General features: G+C 43.2%; 1 protein-coding gene across 3 annotated transcripts in view; it reads left to right on the top strand.

Annotated features, from left to right (window-relative positions):
- Window positions 1-18,708, top strand: part of LOC135909143 (phosphate-regulating neutral endopeptidase PHEX-like) — a 220,270-nt gene that overhangs the window by 151,559 nt on the left and 50,003 nt on the right. For all 3 annotated transcript variants that reach the window (XM_065440968.1, XM_065440978.1, XM_065440985.1), the window contains one exon: window positions 10,150-10,419. In XM_065440968.1, the coding sequence (XP_065297040.1) occupies window positions 10,150-10,419 (270 nt within the window). The remainder of the gene's footprint in view (window positions 1-10,149; window positions 10,420-18,708) is intronic.

Raw genomic sequence — 18,708 nt, 5'->3', positions numbered from 1 at the left:
GGGAATATTTGCTTGTCCCATATTTCACTCTCTTTTCGAGAGTAGATCGGCCCGCTTTGAGAGAGCGTAGTTCAACTCCTCCTGACAGAGTTTTGTTACTACACCGCAAGGGAGTGCTAGTACACTTCCGCAGAGTGCTAGTACTCTCCCCACAAGTGTAATAGTACTCCACTAGACCGAGCGCTTCTGCTCCTCCAAGCCGAGTGTTTCTACTCCCCCAAACACAGTTCTTGTACTCCTTCAGAACAGAGTGCTAGTAATCTTCCCAATAGTGTGAAAGCCCGATGCAGATCCATGGTCACGTTTAAGGGATTCGCAATACTTACATGTGGGGAATATTTGATTCCTTCATAAGCAGCTTCTGTACTTATGCTTGGTGACTGGGATGTAATCGGTAGTCGCCGAGTCACTCATATGAAACATTTTCTCTCTTAAAACGTCAAAATTTTTATTGATCAATCACAATACAAACTGAATAATAATTTGAGAAACATACTGACAAGCATATAAAATCAGATTACAATGGTGCCCATGAACTTTAGAACACATCTTGTAATAAAACCTAAGTATATTCTCTAATGTTCCATCAGTATTAAAGTGTAGAAATATCCTTTACCTTTTCAAAAATAAACTATACAGTGGAAACTTAAACAGAACAAACGTGTGCAAACTCACAAAGTATTGACATTATGATCGAAGAGAAATATGCGCCACATTACTGGCCAGCAAAAGCATTTCTGGCACAAAATGCGTGCATTTATATGGCAGAGGTTACCAGATGATCTGTTAAGTATGGGGCTGGTATTGTAGATAAATTGTGTAAGAAACTTTTTTTGTGTGCCATATTCTAAGGCAGCAGCTCATTTGATAAGGCCCTCTACAGCGTATGAATGTTCCTGACTGAGAGTAGAGTGCATTTAGAAATATGTTGTATATGCTCATGTGAGGCCGCAGATCTAGCTAGCTTTGGTTATATTTCACATAAAGTTATTCATGTATAGGCTGCACCTCATTGTTTGTAAGTTTGTCGTGTGGTTCTGTATCAATGTTCTCCCGGTCTATAACCGGTACAGAAACCTATTATACTTCCTATTCGGCTTACCTCCTCACGAAATTATTTTCCCGGTGCTGTTGGGATTCATCATTTACACTTTCTCACAAATAAATACAATTATCTAGTGTGTAGCAAATTAGTATAAAACTGCAAGGGGCCCTGGCATCAAAATCTTGAGCATCAAATTTCATTTCATATATGGTACCTTTTCATTCCCATTAGGGTAAGAATGCTATACTTCTGAGGAGCAGCTTGCATAATTACATGATCAATTATTGTGACTCGTTGAATATGCAATCTAACTAAAATATAGCATGGCTTCAGATATGAAACAGAAATCAGATGTGGTGAATATGATGCATCAAAGGCGACATAAGCACAAGCACAGGCAGGGAAGTGCACGAAAAAAGACAAACAAAAAAGCAAAACATAAACTGCTAATGGCACCATCCTGTTTCACATATCCCTTTCATGCACATGGATTTTGCATGCGACTATGCATATACTTGCACAATGAACCAACTACCTGAAACCAAAGCCTTTTTCCTACTGAAGTGGTTAAGATGCGCTAAAGTAAGAAAAATTATCGCACTTACAGAATCTTTGTCTCAAAAGAAGTACATATGTGTCTAGGTAGATTAACACATCACCTCACTATGCGCTCTATCTTAAGTCCAGAAGAATTATGTCTGCAGAAGACATGAAACTAAGGGACTTTTGCTTAACACTGCATGTTCACTTGCTCCAATTGATGAACAAGTGTTCTACTCATACTCTCAGTTTTTTGCATTGAACGCATCTCTACCTTCATTATCATACTTAGTTGGCAAGCAGAATGGAGAAACCACAATTTTACATTTTTAAAGTTACTTTCAATTTCAAGCGACTCTCTGGCTTCTAAGACGTAAGGTGTGCACCACAGTGTATACAGTGAAAGGCCTTAATTGCTCCTTGCTTTCGCTTCGGGAGACACGAGCGGTTCTAATGAACTGGTTTCGTGAGCATGCACGTAAACGATAATGATTTCTCAAACATAGGATTCTCTTCCCCCAATGCTTCCCCTTTCTGGAATCTGAAAGGAAGCCATAATTCTAAAATTAGGTGTAAAAAATAGATAAAAAGGAAGACATGAAAATCAGCCTGCTTCATACCAGCATTTAAAATACAGAATCAAATACAGAATCACAGTGGTTTGTATTTGAACCCTTGCATTCACATGCTGTCAAATGTAAGCTATTAAAGCTGTTAAGTTATGTAAGCACCTAAACAAGCATGAGCTGTCGCTTTTTATAGAGAACACAGGCACCGTGCTCATTGCAAGTATGTACCATTTCACTAAGGAAATATGCAATTCCATTGTAACACTTCTTTATCACATGGATATATCTGTTGAGAGGCAAGACAAAAAAACAGTCACTTCTCATAACCAATCAGCTTTTTCTTAAACACATTTCTAACTTTTCAATGACACTAGCTCCTATGTGTTTGTCTTCAGAGAGCATACTTGATTTTGACTTTCCCACCAGAGACATTACATAAATATACCATGTTAAGATGACTGCCTAGAGCACGTGAGAATTTTCATCTTGGTGGGTGACATACTGTATTTTGATTTTGTTGACATTTAGTCAAATGGTACACCCAATATACCCACATTCTAGTTTCATTCCAAATTGCATGGCGATGTATTTTGATTCTTTGGCATGCGCTCCAGTGCACTACGTGGAGTCACCATGGACTGGCTCTTTGACATCCTTGTGCCCTTGCAGCTGCCTTCTTGCGTTATATAAAGCGGGTGCCTGAAAAATATCGTGTGTAAAAGTCAACACGAAGGCATGGTGTAAAACAACATCAAGTCTCTCAAGGTCATGGCACTACAAGACAGTCTTAGCTCTTACTCTTCCTACTGAAATGCATGCGAAACATCTAAATGACGGCAACAGTCAACTGCTAAACTATCTTTTATTTTTAGCTTTAAACAAAAAAAGAAATAGCCCACAGTTCATCCTCGTTCGGCACCAATGCTAAAATACTCCTGCTAATAAATCGAATATTGGTCATTGTGAGATGTCATAGATCTGTCATTAGTCTGGTTTGTCGCAAACACCACTTGTGACACATCCTAAGCGTGCCTAGTGTGCCCCCCGCACCACCTCTAGTTGTGCCACTGTTCAAGCCATAATTTGAGGATCATATCTGCAAACATGATGCTCAGTAGGGATGAAAATATAGTCCTCCAGTTCAATGGATATGACTGGATGTGCGTATAAGAAAGGGCAACAAGGCTTGTTATGGCAAGTTTACCCATATTTCAATATTAACAAGTTCCCTGCGGCCTGCATCTAAGCTTACTGAAAAGCATGAACTTATTTTCATTTATGAGGTGCGCATTGGAGTTCCTTTTCAACAAATTCTACAATTGCTGCAGTTTGCAATGTAGCATTTTACATTCTTGAAGGCATGTAAAAGTTGCAGTTAGACCACAGTTATTAGCTTATTAGGCTAACTCTGTTTTGTGTACGACAGACGACTGGTAACACGGAATTAAAGCAACGTTTTATTTTGACACTTTATTTCTCTACCAAAAAATATTAAAGCGATAAACACATTTTGATATGCCATGCAGTAGCAAGATGCACACGTCACACTTGTAACCCCCAGAGGAAGGGTGATTTAGCTTCCCATATGACATACATCTGAAACGCCAACTCATATTAGCAAATGTACAGGCATGTCCAAAACAATAAGCGTATGCAAAGCGCCTTTGCAATTGTAATTCCACATAGCAGCCGTTATATTTGATGACGATGCATAATTCGCTGCTTGACAATTCACCGAGTTCGTAGACATAAGCACCTTTTCAGATTCGGACCGGGCTCGAAAACCGCAGCAGAAGACATAAAATCACACATATCACCACACCATTTCAATGCATGGGCAAAAACAGTTCAGTCTTAGGGCTAAACACCATAAGAGCGATTTAGTGTGCGACGGCGACGAGCGACGGCTTCGAGCGGCAAAACTTCGCTTGAACAGATTCGGTTCTGGAACCGTTCCAGAACTCGGTTCTGGAACCGTCGCTCGTCTCCCGGAAGTGCTATGAGCGACTAACCATTAGCGCAAAGCCGAAACTGGATGCCCATCGCTCAAATACTACCGATTGTCGTGCGGAACGAGGAAACAATTGAATTTTTATACGTGCAAGGATAAGAATTTACTGCAAGACCTGCGGAAATATTTTATGCTCCTTTTTACAGTAAAATGCATCAACTTAATTTACTAAAGCACGCGTCACGCTAGTTTTGAAGCGTGTTTGCCGCTCTCATACCGGCAACACCGGGGAGGCGTCGCTCAATATCGTCTCTCGCACGGAGTACGACTTGTGGGAGACGAGCGAACGCGACAGCCATCTCTATCGCATCGCTTGTTGCTGTTGCGCGCAAGATCGCTTATATGGAGTTCATACTTTATTCAGCATAAAACATGGATTCCTCATGCGTTTTCAGTAAGTTCAAGATAACGCGCCCAATCGACCTCTTGCAGCATGCAGCTAGCACTGGTGCTGCACGTAACTTGAGTGGTCGCAGATTACCCATGGGCGAGACACCGTCAAGCGCGCGGCTTAATTATAACGAAAGCATGCCGCTATTAAAATGACGCCTTCTGGTATGTGACTCCTTATTTCAACAGCGTTCCGTACACAGTAGACTGACAAACTGAATAAATTCGAACACACAAAAGGCACGCTAAGCGCGCTCCCCATAGGCGCGGAATCATGGGTTGGTGAACAAACCATTTTAAGCGTTCTCTCGCCTCACGTCTTATTGAACATACCATGGTTCTGGCAGCCTTTGCGATTTTCAAAGCTTTTAGGGATAGCGGCAAGTGATAAAATCACATGCAGTTATCGCGACGACAGGGTTTTACGATTGACATCAAGACACAGCGCGCTTGCCTAGTCCGTTGTCAATAGCATCGGCTATGCAGCCCGACGACTTCCTGGCGATAGCATGTCATATACGCAGAATGTACACCTAAGTTAGAATTCACGTACCGTGGAGGATTTGTTGTTATATCCAACGAATGACGAACCACTGTCGTGTTTCCGCGGCGAAGCGAGATGGCTGACACACGGTCTCCCTTGGATGGCCTTCGTTGCAGCTCGCTGGAAGGATCACCTTTCTCCGGTGCTCTGCTGTTCCGCGATGTTGAGCGCGCTCGTGGTAAAGCAACTCCGAGTAAAAAAGTAGAGCGCTCACTACGCGTTCCTTCGAACTGTGGCTGCCTGTTCTCTTAGACGCAAAAAGGTGTGTTCTTTGCTCAGCGTGCGTTAGTGATTCATCGCCATGTTCGGGACCAGCCTCCTACATTTAAAGCAGAAGATTACGCTACGTTTCGTTCTCTATTGCCGCAAGAGTAGAACGGCTGCTCTCTCTCTCTGAAGGACAGAGTGAAAAGCACATTTCGCTCGCTCCTTGGTGATGTAGTGAACAATGCATTTCACTCCACTTGGCATTTTGCGAGAGTAAAACCACACTTTGAAGAGTAAATCGGCCGCTTCACTCCTGCAATGCCCTCCCTAGTTTTTAGATAGTAGGTTTGACAAAGGCTGCAATAATTAGCAGCGCTTTCATTATGTTGAGGCAGGTTACAGAGTCTGTAAAACAAAATGCATTGATAAGTTTCTTAAAGCATAAGTAGGAAATTCCGTCGAACGAGAAAACATGCCCATTTAGGCAATTATTTCCAATGCATTTCGGGAAATTTTGTCACAGTGCCTAAGAATATTTAACAGAATTTATCGGAAAAAAAGTGACCAAACGGCATGTTTTTATTTTATTTTGTTATTCTTATTTTGTTCACTGAAATTTCCTGCCTATGTATTTACAAACTCATCCTTTCGTTTTGTTTTGTTTTACAGGCGCTATGCAATCTGCCTCAACTGAATAACATTATTGTCAATTACTGTAGCATTGAAAACGGACCACAGTTGTAAAACGAGTTACAGAGATTCTGCAACTCGTTCACTCTTTATAGGACTGTATTTCTAAGCACAGAGCTTGTGCAAAATTGTGGATCTCATTTCTTTTGATGCACATTTGTCTGCATAGGTATAACAGGACGCACACGATGACAATACCGTATCACACAGAATATATTTCGTGATGTATGTCCTGGTACAACTATGTTCCGCAACTTCGTGTCCATGAACAACAACTGATAGCCGACACGCAAACATTTATTGTTTCCCGAAATTTACCAGGCTCCCATAAGACCCGTCTCATTCCACTTCTCTTTTTGCAGTGCTAATTACCAACGTTGCGCTTATACAAAAATCGGCTGCTCTTGGCAGCTGCTGTAATAGCCGATTTCCTGTGCGCTAGAATGAGTCACTTTATGTCTTTGCTCTGCATCTTTCACTGATCATTGATAGGCAGTACCGCAGAACCTTTCGCATATCCCTATAATCACCAGTCTGTAGGGCATGTTGGCGCTAAATCTATTGCGTGGTCAACAACAGACTGGAGTAACAGTGTTCGATAATCAAACGTTAAAAAAGTCTGCGCATGCACTGTAACCTTAAGTTACAACCTTAAAGTGAAAAATGGAGTAAATGTGTCTATAACGCACATCATTTGGGTGTAAATTATATAAAGCACAACCTGAGGGTATGAGTTATAGACACATTTACACCCTTTTTCACTTTTAAGGGTGTAAATTATTTTTCAAGGTGCTTTATCACAGAGTATGAAAAATACAATACAAAGACAACACTGCACGAAGACATCCTTTGTGAATGACCCAGCGCTTTCCTTTGAAAACTTTTCTTGGAAAGCCTGAGTGGGCTTTCTAGCATCTCGGATTGCAAAAGCTTCTTCCTTTCCTCCCGGGGCTGTTGACTCGGGTAAAAGCACCTTCGAGTAGCAAAACACCGAGAGGATTTCCAAAATGTAGAGCTTCGCACTTCTATATTTAGGGTATTTTATTTCCTCGCATTTCTCATTGCAGAAAATCCTCTAAATTAAAGAACAACAAAAACACAAACCGGCTACTTGAAATATAGAGTATTTTCGTAGACTGCAGTGACGTAATCAAAGACTATAAAAAGGAGAACATATAAAAGCACTTCTGATTTATTCAGCAACATGATGTTAAATGTGGGGTCAAAACAAAAGGAAAACATTTTTGTATTTCTGGTACAATATAATAGAAAATCATTACAAAGAGCGAGCACTAAGCTCCTTCATATATCCACTTACCGAAATAGACAAACCTACAGTTCACCGCCTACCTACTGTAAAAAAAAAACAGTAACTCGCCTCCATGCCCCGTTTCTTTATGAGCTCTTCTATCTTGCGTGCGCAACCACGATGTTTGAGCAACAGTACCCACTCTGTAGTGGCACGCTTTCTTTCCACAAAAAATAAAGCTGTCGAGAGAACAGACCACCATCACAGGAGGCTCGCGCTGCCTCACCTGTCGCAACGAATTCCACTGTGCCACGAATCGCGGCACATCATGCAATGTCGGCCGTGAAGCACGGCCGATTAGAAAGTAAGCCAGTGAGCAGGCTAGCGAAGTGTAATAGCTAGTACCGAGCCACTCCGCCGTCAAATAGCGTTTAAAATGCATTCCAGTCACCATTTTCGGGGTGTTTAAAAGTTTTACTACTGATGGTATGGCTGACTATTTTCAGCATACAAATTGAAAACAAGATAATAAAACAAGTGCCGTACAAATGCAATAAATCGATTAGCAGCATTAACAGTATTACTCTACGCCTCCTCCTAATGATAGCAAATGAATCGTCGCCCAACAGATTATAAATAGGCAAAGCAAGCGGTTCTGCCCGGCCCCCAAATATACTCAGCAGAAACTACAACGTGCGAGCGGGTGGAACAACGTTCTCCCAGGTTGGATATCAACACCAATTGGCGCCGTGTTCCCGACGTAAAGGAAGAACGTCGTTCTGGTTTCTAACATCGCTCGTTCATGCCTGTTTGCATACTTTTTCCCAGTTTCGTCTTGGTTTTTCCCCCATCTTGGTCTCACGAAAACTATAAGAACAGACGGTGGCCACCTTTTGTGCGAGGTACGCGTCAATCATTGTTCGACACACTTCAGCTGGTGAAATATCGCAGATAAGAGACAGGAGTTCATGATTGCACGCAGAAAGAGAGAAAGGGCAAATGTAGAGATAGCGTGGTAATCCAGAAACCTGCGTGACGACTCACTGAAAGGCATAAATGTAGCATCAGGGCCATTAATCAAGTGGCGGCAGTTTTAAGGCGAAAGCCCTTCTAGGTTCATGGTGAAGTTTGTGTCAGCAGACCCGACCGCCGGAGTGTCCGCCGAAGCGTCATCACGCCATGTGAAGACAGATTAAAGACAGATTAAAGAATGAAAAATGATTGATGGCGACAGTTAGTGAATGATAACGTTATGATAGAGATTGGTAGAGGTTAATAAATACTAGTATTGTATAATAATTACTAATAATTACTTGTAATGACTAGTAATGATGGCAGTTGACTGACCAATATGTCTAACGACAACTTGTAACGACCACAATTGATTATAAATGATTATAAATGTTTAGTAATGAGTAGTAATGAGTAATATTACTACTAATAACTTATATAATTACTACTAATCACTACGAAATGACCATACGTTTAACGACGGCTTGTAATGACGGCAATGTATTACAAATGACTAAAAATGATTTCTAGTGAGCAGTATGACTAATAATGACTGAAATGACTTGTAATGACTAGTTATGACTATGAAATGACCGATATGTCTAACGACAACTTGTGATGACAACTGATTATCAATTACTAAACACGCTTAGTAATGACTAATAATGACTGAAATAACTTGTAATGACTACTAATGACTACGATATGACCAATATGTCTAACGACTAATTGTAACGACTACAATAGATTAGAAATGACTAACAATACTTAGTAATGACCAGTAATGACAGAAATGACTTGTAATGATTACTGAAATCAATGGCTAGAATACGCCGACCTGCACAATAAAGCTATGAGACATGCGTATACACGCAAGGTGCTTAACAGCTCTGACTTGCCTGAAACCCCGGTGAGAGAGGTTGCGCCTTCCTTTAACGAGCACAAATTAGGACAACACGCGTTGCTCCACGATCAGCGTGCCCAAGAGCGGCAACAGTACCGCAGGCCACCAAAAGGCAAACTGAGAAAGAGGCGAGCTGGCCCACGCCGAAGTCCTTTCTCACTGCGCAATGAATGTAGTTCCTAGCGTATTCGACCGTTTGTACAATATGAGACCCAAAGCAATCATAACGTTGTCCACTACAGAGCTCAACGTGGATATTTGTTAAACTTATGCGCTGCAGACTAGTGTACAATGTGCAGCGTTGTGATTTATAAGCTTCAAAGAGGGCACCACTTGACGAAGGTGCGCATGTAGTACACACGCCGGGCGCGTACAGCCGCTGCTTCCTTCAAACACCGTACGTTTTACAGGCCCTTGGTGTAACCTTCATCACAAGCGTGCGTGTCCCATTTTACATGCAATACGGCGTAAAAGATGTGGTACTTGTCTGACATTGTTATACCATGCCGATTTTACAGTGAAATTTGTAAAACCACTTCGCGATACAGCCTTTTTTTTTTTGATACACGAGAAAAGTTGTAAAACATTTTTTTCCCCTGTTTTACTACAAACATATCTTGAAATGCAGGCTATCAGTTATATTGAAGGACTGCATGCAGATTTCTCTCTCAGATAATTACTAAGTGCTTTTTTGTGCGACAGTGGACGCGGTATCAACGAGTAAAGGCAGTAGTTGGGACAATGCCATTTTCGAACACTTGGCAAGAACTTTGCCGGCGGGTACCTCTTACAGCAACGGTTGCTAGTGGGTCAGTTGAACTGTCATCGTCGCGAACTCCGCTGGACAGGCTCGCGTTTGCGTGTACCTCTCAGGTGAATTCCATCCCGGCAAAGTTATATTTGTCGACACGCTCTTGTCACCTTCGAGCAAACGCCGTTCGTGGGCAGCGTAAGTCACGCGCACTCCTTGTCTACTTTTGCGTCCGCAGGCCGTGTACCACTGCCTGCAGCTGGTGTCCGACATGGCCACGTACCCGCTCAACTGGTTCCTCACTGAGCAGAGCGTTAGCCCAGACGACTGGAACACCACGTGGGGCCTCCTTACAGACGTGCACGACTCGATGGCGCGCTACTTCGACTGGATGGACGCCGACACGCGCGACAGGGCGCTGCGCAGGCTCAGCGTTATCCGCCACGTTGTCGCCTACCCGAGCGTGGACTCCACGCGAGAAACCGTAGAGAGGCGCTACGCATACTTGGTGCGTCCTTTACTTAACTGTCATTGACCTCACGCTCCTATTTGCCGAGCAACAGATTTACCGGATGAGTATTCTCAAACAAAGGAAAATGGAGAAAGGTTCAGAAGCGACGCAGCCTTGACTCTGGTTTCACTGAAATCAAACCAACAACAGCGCTGCCAGCACTCGCATCAGTGCCACCGCTATTGCTACGGACTGCCACATGAGTCTCGCATTATCTCAGCGTTGCCGCATAAATAATGGAGCATGCCTAGCCCATAGTTTCAGGCTCAATGAGGACTCGGGCACGACTTCTCGTTGGTGCGGGGCCCGATCTGAACCTGCTTCTCTTATGTAAGGGTCTACTATACTCAGTGCGAATATGAATGTCAGCAAGTGTGCTAACGTTTCCATTTCTGGCGTTGTCCATTCACTTCCGCTTGTCTGTGGCAAGCGGGCACTTTTTTTAACACTAGGCCACGACAGCACCGATTAAGTGTTAAGAACGGCAACCTCATGCAAACACACTGCAAAGATATATCAGTGTGGAATCAACCCGACGAACACAAGAAAGGCGACAGGACAAAACATAAGTGTTCGTTCTGTTGTGTTGACGTGTTTGCCCGTGTTAAGACATTAAAATGCGTCGTGATTGTGCATCTACTGGTGCTTTCCTCTGGGATGACTGATCGGGCCGGCGTTTACCGGTCCACCGGGTTTACCGAGTTTACCGGTTATATGCCCTATGCATTACATAGCCTGCCCAGCTCGATTATTTTCTCTTAATGTCAAATAGAATATCGGCTTTCTCCATTTGCACCCGCACTGCTCTCTCCCTGTCTCTTTCCGCTGCACGTAACATGTTTCGTTCAGTCACTCTTTGAGTGGCCAGTATGTAGATGCAACTTACTGTTTTGCTACAGCTCTTTGCCTTCTTGTACATGCTTATATTTGCAGTGCAAGCCTTAAAGCTGTAAAATTTAACTGCACACGTGTGCAGTGTTTTTAATAACCTGCTAGTAATAGTTTCTACCAGTGATGCAGAGTGCAATCGAAAGATGGCTGACTGCTTGCATAACGCATTTTGTTTACTACATAGACAGTACGTACTTCTAGCGGCTTGGCAATAAAATTTAATTGAAGGCTTCATTATGCATTGCTCGTGTGCTCATTGAAATGTATGTTTCAGGGCGTTTGAGAACACAAACTTACTTGTGGTAGGAAATGTTGCTGCTTTCTGGCTGTAGTCTGCTGTCGCAAAATGGGTAAAAGCAAAGCCACGCCATAACAGTTGCTGGCGCACGCTTCAGAATAAGCGGTACGTCGATATAAAATATAGTGAAGTATACTCGTAGGAGGCCACAAGCGTGCCAGCTATCACTGCCATAGATGCGTTTAAATGTACTTGAAGACGTTCAGCAGTCGTGACAGCCGATGCAGCCTTTCGAAATAGCGAGAGAGCTCGCAAGTGCCTGTCGTCTGCGAGAAAAGCCTCGCGTTCTCTGCGAGCAGGCGTGGTAGCAGACGACACTAGTAGCATTCCTTTCAAAGGCCCAACACTTTCTCACAATACATTTCTATTTCCATAAATACTTGACAAGTATATTTATATAAGTAATGCATGGTTGTTATGGCTGTCGTAAAAAAAATTATTCGCTGGCGCTAAATCGGGAACAGAATTGCAAAACAATGCATACCCTGGTGTGTGCTTGTGGCAAACCGTGCTTCAATCTCAAAGTCATACAAAGTTTATGTAATGCATTGTGCATTATATAAGATACTGCAGAAATAAAATTTGTTTTACGCGAAAATATCTTAGTATAGCTTCGTTTACTGCACCGCAAGCAAATGCCCCTAGTCTAAAGATCGAAGTCAATCCGAAGCCTGTACATCCTATCATTCCCATGTAGGTTGAAGCAACGCTCAGAAGATCCCCCGTAGACACTAGTGCCACATTTCCCTCTGGGGTACTTATTTAGAAACTCTATGACGCAAACCAATCAGCGCTGAATGTGGGGCAACCTTAAAAACATTACGAAGGTGCCTATTATTTATTGCAAATCCTGAGTTATAGAGCTCTAGAAGCCAAAGTACAAAGGTAAAATTCCCCTCCGTGATGCCAGCAAAACGCCATCTTACACAACTACTATTTCGAGAGAATGGCTCTATTAAAGGTTTCTAAGTTCTGGCACGAATAAAATGCGAGAAAGCACTGCCTTATAGAAACGTTACAAAAAAAATCTAAAAGCACAAAAAAGTATCTGCGCCACGTGTCATTACCCCCAGCGAATTGTAGTTTGCAATTTGGAATTTCGCCGTAATACTCAACCAATGACACGTACGGTTCATAATCTCTATGCGTAAAATGTGTTTCTAAGAAGTGCATATGTACAATAAGATATAGAAAATAAGAAATAAGGCAAAACACAACTCTTTGTTTGTAACTCTTCTAGGCATCTACATTGCTTAAGTAGAAACCGAGTGTGGAAGGAAGCAGTGAAGTATTTGATAGCTTCCCTAATAAAGTCATCCCAGACTGTCCTCACACACAAAAAAAAACTAAAAATGAAGAAACCTTCATTTATTCCGTGAGCACAATTATCTTAGTTAATGCAAGCTGCCATTTTTCCGGTGAACAAACGCTGTGAAGGTACAAAAAGTAACATCTCATCTTTGACGTGACTAAGCCTTTGGTGTCTGTGCTTGCATACAGAGCGCTTCGCAGCTTCCGTTTCGTAACCAACTTTCTTAATGGGGGGGAGACGTGTAAACGGGTCGATGGACGGTTGATTGGTTTCACGCTGATCATAACGAAATCAGCACGGGTAATTATATCGCTGACAGGCAGCCGCTCATACACATCACTGGCTTTCGGTGCAAGTATTACCGCGCGCAAGTAAGGTACAAACAAATGTAGCAGCGGATCTCTCGGGCTCATATTACTGCTACGTTGGCCCCAGAGTGGCAGGTTCAATACTCGATCGTATAGTCACTGCAGTTCGGGAAAGGCTTCTTATTACTGGCTGATCAGCGTGGAGCTTGTGGATATTGCCTGCGAGTGAGATGTACGACTTTAAAAATAAGGCGTGCTGCTATCAAATTTTGTGCATTCCTCGCAAAGAATTAACAACTGAAGGAAACACGTTATGGACAGTAGGTTCATAATTATTGTTGACGGAGTAGTGAGAATATAGTAATAGCAGAACTACTGCACTCGCAGCTCGCTGCATTTTCGTCGACAGTGTCTGTCACCGAGCATTGTTTATCACTTCCGAGTATAGGTCTAAAGACCACGATGGAATTTTTTTTCTTGATATCCAAACAATTATTAAGCAAATATTAAAGCGAATCTTTCTTTGCCAACCCTCCATGATTTTCCTAATCATGACTGCTGGCCGAGTGCCGCTGCAGTCTAGCTGGCACGCTGGACCGCATTATCACCTTTACTACCCTTGTAGATGTCAACGCTGGTGGCCCTGTTTTCTATGGAATTACTCAGCGCTAAAACAAATTATACTTAAATATCCTCATTTCCACAAATACACGTAATTAAGAGCAGAATTTCTTCAGTGAAACATATCTCTCTAGTCTATCCACACCTGCTTTTCAAACTAATAGAGTACGATCGCACGTATACTTCTGTCGTGCCAACGCCAACAGCTATTTTGAGATGATCACCGGGTGTCGATGATGACGGTAATCTTCATACTATTGCAATACCTGCAGTAGGGGATGGCCCAAGAAGCGGGTGCTACATTTGAAACAAAAAGAAGAAATGAAGAAATACATTGCAATAGAAATGCTACAGAAGTTCTGAGAATTCCCTACCAAAGGGTAAGCATTCTTTGGCTCGGCTGTTACTTTGCTTTTGCTTGCTCTATTGCTTGCTTATATATGTCTACATATTGCTTTCTCCTGGGCCAAAGAGTGCTTACGCATTAGCAGACAGTTCTCAGAATTTATGTAGCATTTTTGTTCATCGAGCATCGCACTATAACGTCCTTTCCGATCCCCTTCTCGAAACCTCATTTCCTCCTTCTTGCTGTTGATTACCTCCTAGTTCCTGTCGCCGTTCTCGTTGTTCCTTCTGCCGACTACGATAATCTCATTGTCGTTCAGCGTTCCTACTCCGCTTCTTCATTTCGTCAAGCTTACGCTTCTTCGGTGCCCTGCCAGCGCAGATAACACGGGAAGGCGTGCTTCCTCCTGAAGCAAACCTCCTGCAGCGCGGAGCGGTACAGGGGACACAGGAAAAAACAAAGACAAGTGCTTACTGCAACTGAAACTTTACTGTCTGATACAAGGTGTTATGTAAAAGGAAAATAAAAACAGGGAGAAAAACGACCGATATATATATATATATATATATATATATATATATATATATATATATATATTTATATATATATATATATATATATATATATATATATATATATATATATATAACAATAAAATATGAAATATAAAGATGCCATCACCGCTCACTTGTCGCGCTGCCATTGTCTAAGCATGCCAACTCCATTCGTGATAAGGTCAAGGATGGCTTACTTATGCATGGGTATAATTCACGTCCCATACTAGTCGATTCAACGATGATGCGCGTTTGATCGTCCGTGTGTGCGAATATCACTTTTCTTTTTCCAAACACTACATCCGCATGCATGCAATGCAGGGCTAAAAATCCTTGTTTTCCATTCTTAAAATTATTCGCATGTTCACGCAGAGGATCGTTCGGATACCTGCCTGTCCGACCCACGTAGCATGCACCGAACTTCAAGGGGATTCTGTGCACAACCCCCTGCACACAATCCACGTAAACGTTGCGGTGCCTGACTTCACAATGGGCTTTTTGTTTCTTGATAGGGGTGCTTTTCCTTGATAACGAACAAAGCTTGTGCGGGGCATAAAACACAACACGTACGCCAGCCAACTCGCTCACCGATTTCTTTAAGACGATGGGCGATTTGATTCCTGAAGCGAATCGACGCGACTTTACGGTCCTTTTCTTTGGGCTACTCTTCAGTGACGATGGCTTTGCTGTTGTGTTTCCTTCTCCTGCAGATTGCCTCAGCTACTGACTGAGATGAGTAATCTGTCAGGATAGCCTGAGTCCTTCAGGCGTGTAACTTGTGCTTGAAAACTGCAATTTAGTCTGTGGTGGCAGGACCGGTCTAATGCATTAGAGGAGCAAGCCTGAACAATAGCTCTCTTTGTTAGTTTACTGTATGCTGATGAGAAGGGCAGGAGTGGTTTGTGCGTACGGGTTTCATATGTCCAACAAACATAATCATTAGAAAAAACAAGCTCGAGGTAGAGGAAATGGATGGAATCATCTTGTGGCATTTCGTATGTTAAGACCGCGGGAGGTTAGACATTCTTCAAGTGTACCGACCAGTCGTGATGAAGCGGAAAACAACTCGGAGACACCACACTGTAAAACTACCGAAAAGTCGTCCATGTATTTGAAGGTTCTGAAAGCCTTAGGCCCAAACAATGAAACGTTCCTTTCCTTCGAGCGCTTCCTAACCTTACGTGAGGCCTCCTTACAGCGAAGGACCGATGGAGGAAGCAAGCATACTCTGAAAGCTCCCTTCACCCGTCCTCACGTAAGGAGTGGTTGCCGCCATGCCTGGGTTCGAGATTATCTCTTAAAAGCTTTAGGCGAACACCAGAACACCCCTATTCAATAAAAAAGGTTGTATCGTCGCACAATCTCTAAGTTGATGAGCCAATATAGAGAAGCGTGGACGCTATTTTTTAGTTTTGTTTACTAAATCTAAAGAAGCAGTGCATTAGAGTGCGAAACTTGATGTGCTCCAGCAACGCTGGCACGCCGGCGTCGTGCAACGCCTAGCAACGCTTCCATGCCGCACGCGTGACTGAAACGAACGTGCCTGGCAAAACGTACCGTGCTCGCGCTTCTCCGAAGGTGGGCGACAGCACGCACGCGCAAGCAAACGTCACGTGGTTAAGCAGTGAGGCGAAGCGCTCGTTCAGGGCCAGGAGCGGCGTAAGGACGCATGAAGGTAGCTTGGCCCAAACAATAAAACGTTCCTTTTAGGGGTGTGCGAATATTGAAATTTTCGATTACGAATCGAATACGAATAAGGCGAAGAACTCTCTTTGAATATCGAATCGAATATCGAATACATGTGTAGTATTAAAAAATTGCAAGAGAGGTAACAATAGCTTTATTACCCTTTTAAAAATAACATTGCATTTTACAAGGTTGCTTCAAATTAAAGAGGTACTCAATTATAGATAATGGACTCAGGTAATGCCCTCATTCAGGTAAAACGCTTGTTACAGATTGTCGTGAAGGAAAATTAACTGCTCAATATGGCCAGAAAGTAAACGCTCTCTATGCACTGTCACATTTCTACCGGTAGAAAAGACTCTTTCACTAGGAACTGAAGTGGCAGGGATCGCCAAGTACTTCCGGGCAAGTGCACTTAAAAGCGGGTACCTGAAGCGGCCAATGGACTGCCACCACTCACAAGGATTCATGCCCCTTTCCAGAAGAGGCTTTTGCACGTAGTCTGTAACTTCCCTCTCAGGGGGAGATGCCAAATGTGTCTTCTCTTTGTTCATCACTAGATCGTCAAAAGCATTCCATACACTCGATGCCACCAGTGGACACGAAGTCGACGCTGGCACGGCGGTGTCCCCACGGTGTTCCACGACGGCTTCCTGGAGCTCCCTTGTCACAAGGTTTTTCAGCCAGATCATCTGACCAGATGCCTGATGAACTGTGGCCATAAAGCGCGGATCAAGAAACATGCCTAGGCTGGCCACTTCATCAAATTTCCACTCCGCACAAAGAGCCTTGATACATGTTGAATCAATGTTAGCAAACCTTGAGTTGCCTTTGCAACCTTCAAGGCAATGGGGCATTCCAAAATTAATTGGAATTATAAAGCTTGGTGAAAAAGAAACCGAAACTGATCATGTCTCAAATGCCTGAAGCAGATAGACTGAAACAGAGCATACAGATAATGGCAACTCAGGGTTGCAAAGGCAACCCTGAGTTGCCTTTGCAACCTTCAAGGCAATGGGACATTCCAAAATAATTGGAATTATAAAGCTTGGTGAAAAAGAAACCGAAACTGATCATGTCTCAAATGCCTGAAGCAGATAGACTGAAACAGAGCATACACATAATGAGCGGATCATGCGAAGTTCTCAGTTAATAAACATGTTCTTAGGAGAATGCGGAGCAAGCATACAATTGGTTAATTGCTCAATTATTCGCAGTCTATCCGAATATTCGCCGTTTCCACCGTTATTCGGCCGTCCTCGGATATTCGTGAATTTCCGAACATGCATTTCTCGAATCGAATGCGCTTCGAATATGGAAAATATTCGATTCGTATTCGAAATTCCGAATATTCGCACACCCCTAGTTCCTTTCCTTCGAGCGCTTCCTAACCTTACGTGAGGCCTCCTTACAGCGAAGGACCGATGGAGGAAGCAAGCGTACTCTGAAAGCTCCCTTCACCTGTCCTCACCTAAGGAGCGGTTTCAGCGTGCCTGGGTTCGAGATTATCTCTTCAAATCTTTCCGCGAACACCATTATTCTATTAAAAATGTTGTATCGTCGCACAATCTTTAAATTGAATAGCTAATATAGAGAAGCGTGGACGCTTTCTTCTAGTTTCGTTTACTAAAGTTAAAAAAAAGTTGCGCATTACAGTGCAAAACTTGATGTGCTCCAGCAACGCTGGCACGCCGGCGTCTTGCAACGCCTAGCAACGCCTAGCAATGCTTGCATGCCGCATGCGTGACTGAAACGAACATGCCTGGCAAGACGTACCGTGCTCGCGCTTCTCCGCAGGTGGGCGACAGTGCGCATGCGCATGCGAATGCCACGTGGTTAAGCAGTGAGGTGAAGCGCTCGTTCAGGGCCAGGAGCGGCGTAAGGACGCATGAAGGTAGCTTTGGAGCTACCTTATGCTGAGGAAGCACCAAGGAAGCCTTCACCGAGGGCCCCTCAGTAAGGAAGCTTTCAGAGTGACATAAGGTAGCCTCACCCCAATGAAGGCTTCCTTAGTGAGGTAAGGAAGATTTCATTGTTTGGCTTCTTATGCTGAGGAAGTACCAAGGAAGCACCAAGGAAGCCTTCACCGAGGGCGCCTCAGTAAGGAACCTTTCAGAGTGACATAAGGTAGCCTCACTGCAATGAAGGCTTCCTTACTGAGGTAAGGAAGATTTCATTGTCTGGCCCTTAGTTCTTGCTAATAGTTGCTGCAAGTCTCTGTCTGATTTTTCCAAGAACAGGTCGCTCAACAAAGGCGCAATACGCGACCC

Source organism: Dermacentor albipictus, chromosome 1, assembly GCF_038994185.2.
Source record: "Dermacentor albipictus isolate Rhodes 1998 colony chromosome 1, USDA_Dalb.pri_finalv2, whole genome shotgun sequence".
In the NCBI taxonomy this organism is placed as follows: domain Eukaryota; kingdom Metazoa; phylum Arthropoda; class Arachnida; order Ixodida; family Ixodidae; genus Dermacentor; species Dermacentor albipictus.
The sequence above is the reverse complement of the archived record's forward strand: the minus strand, read 5'-3'. Positions and strand labels throughout refer to the sequence as shown.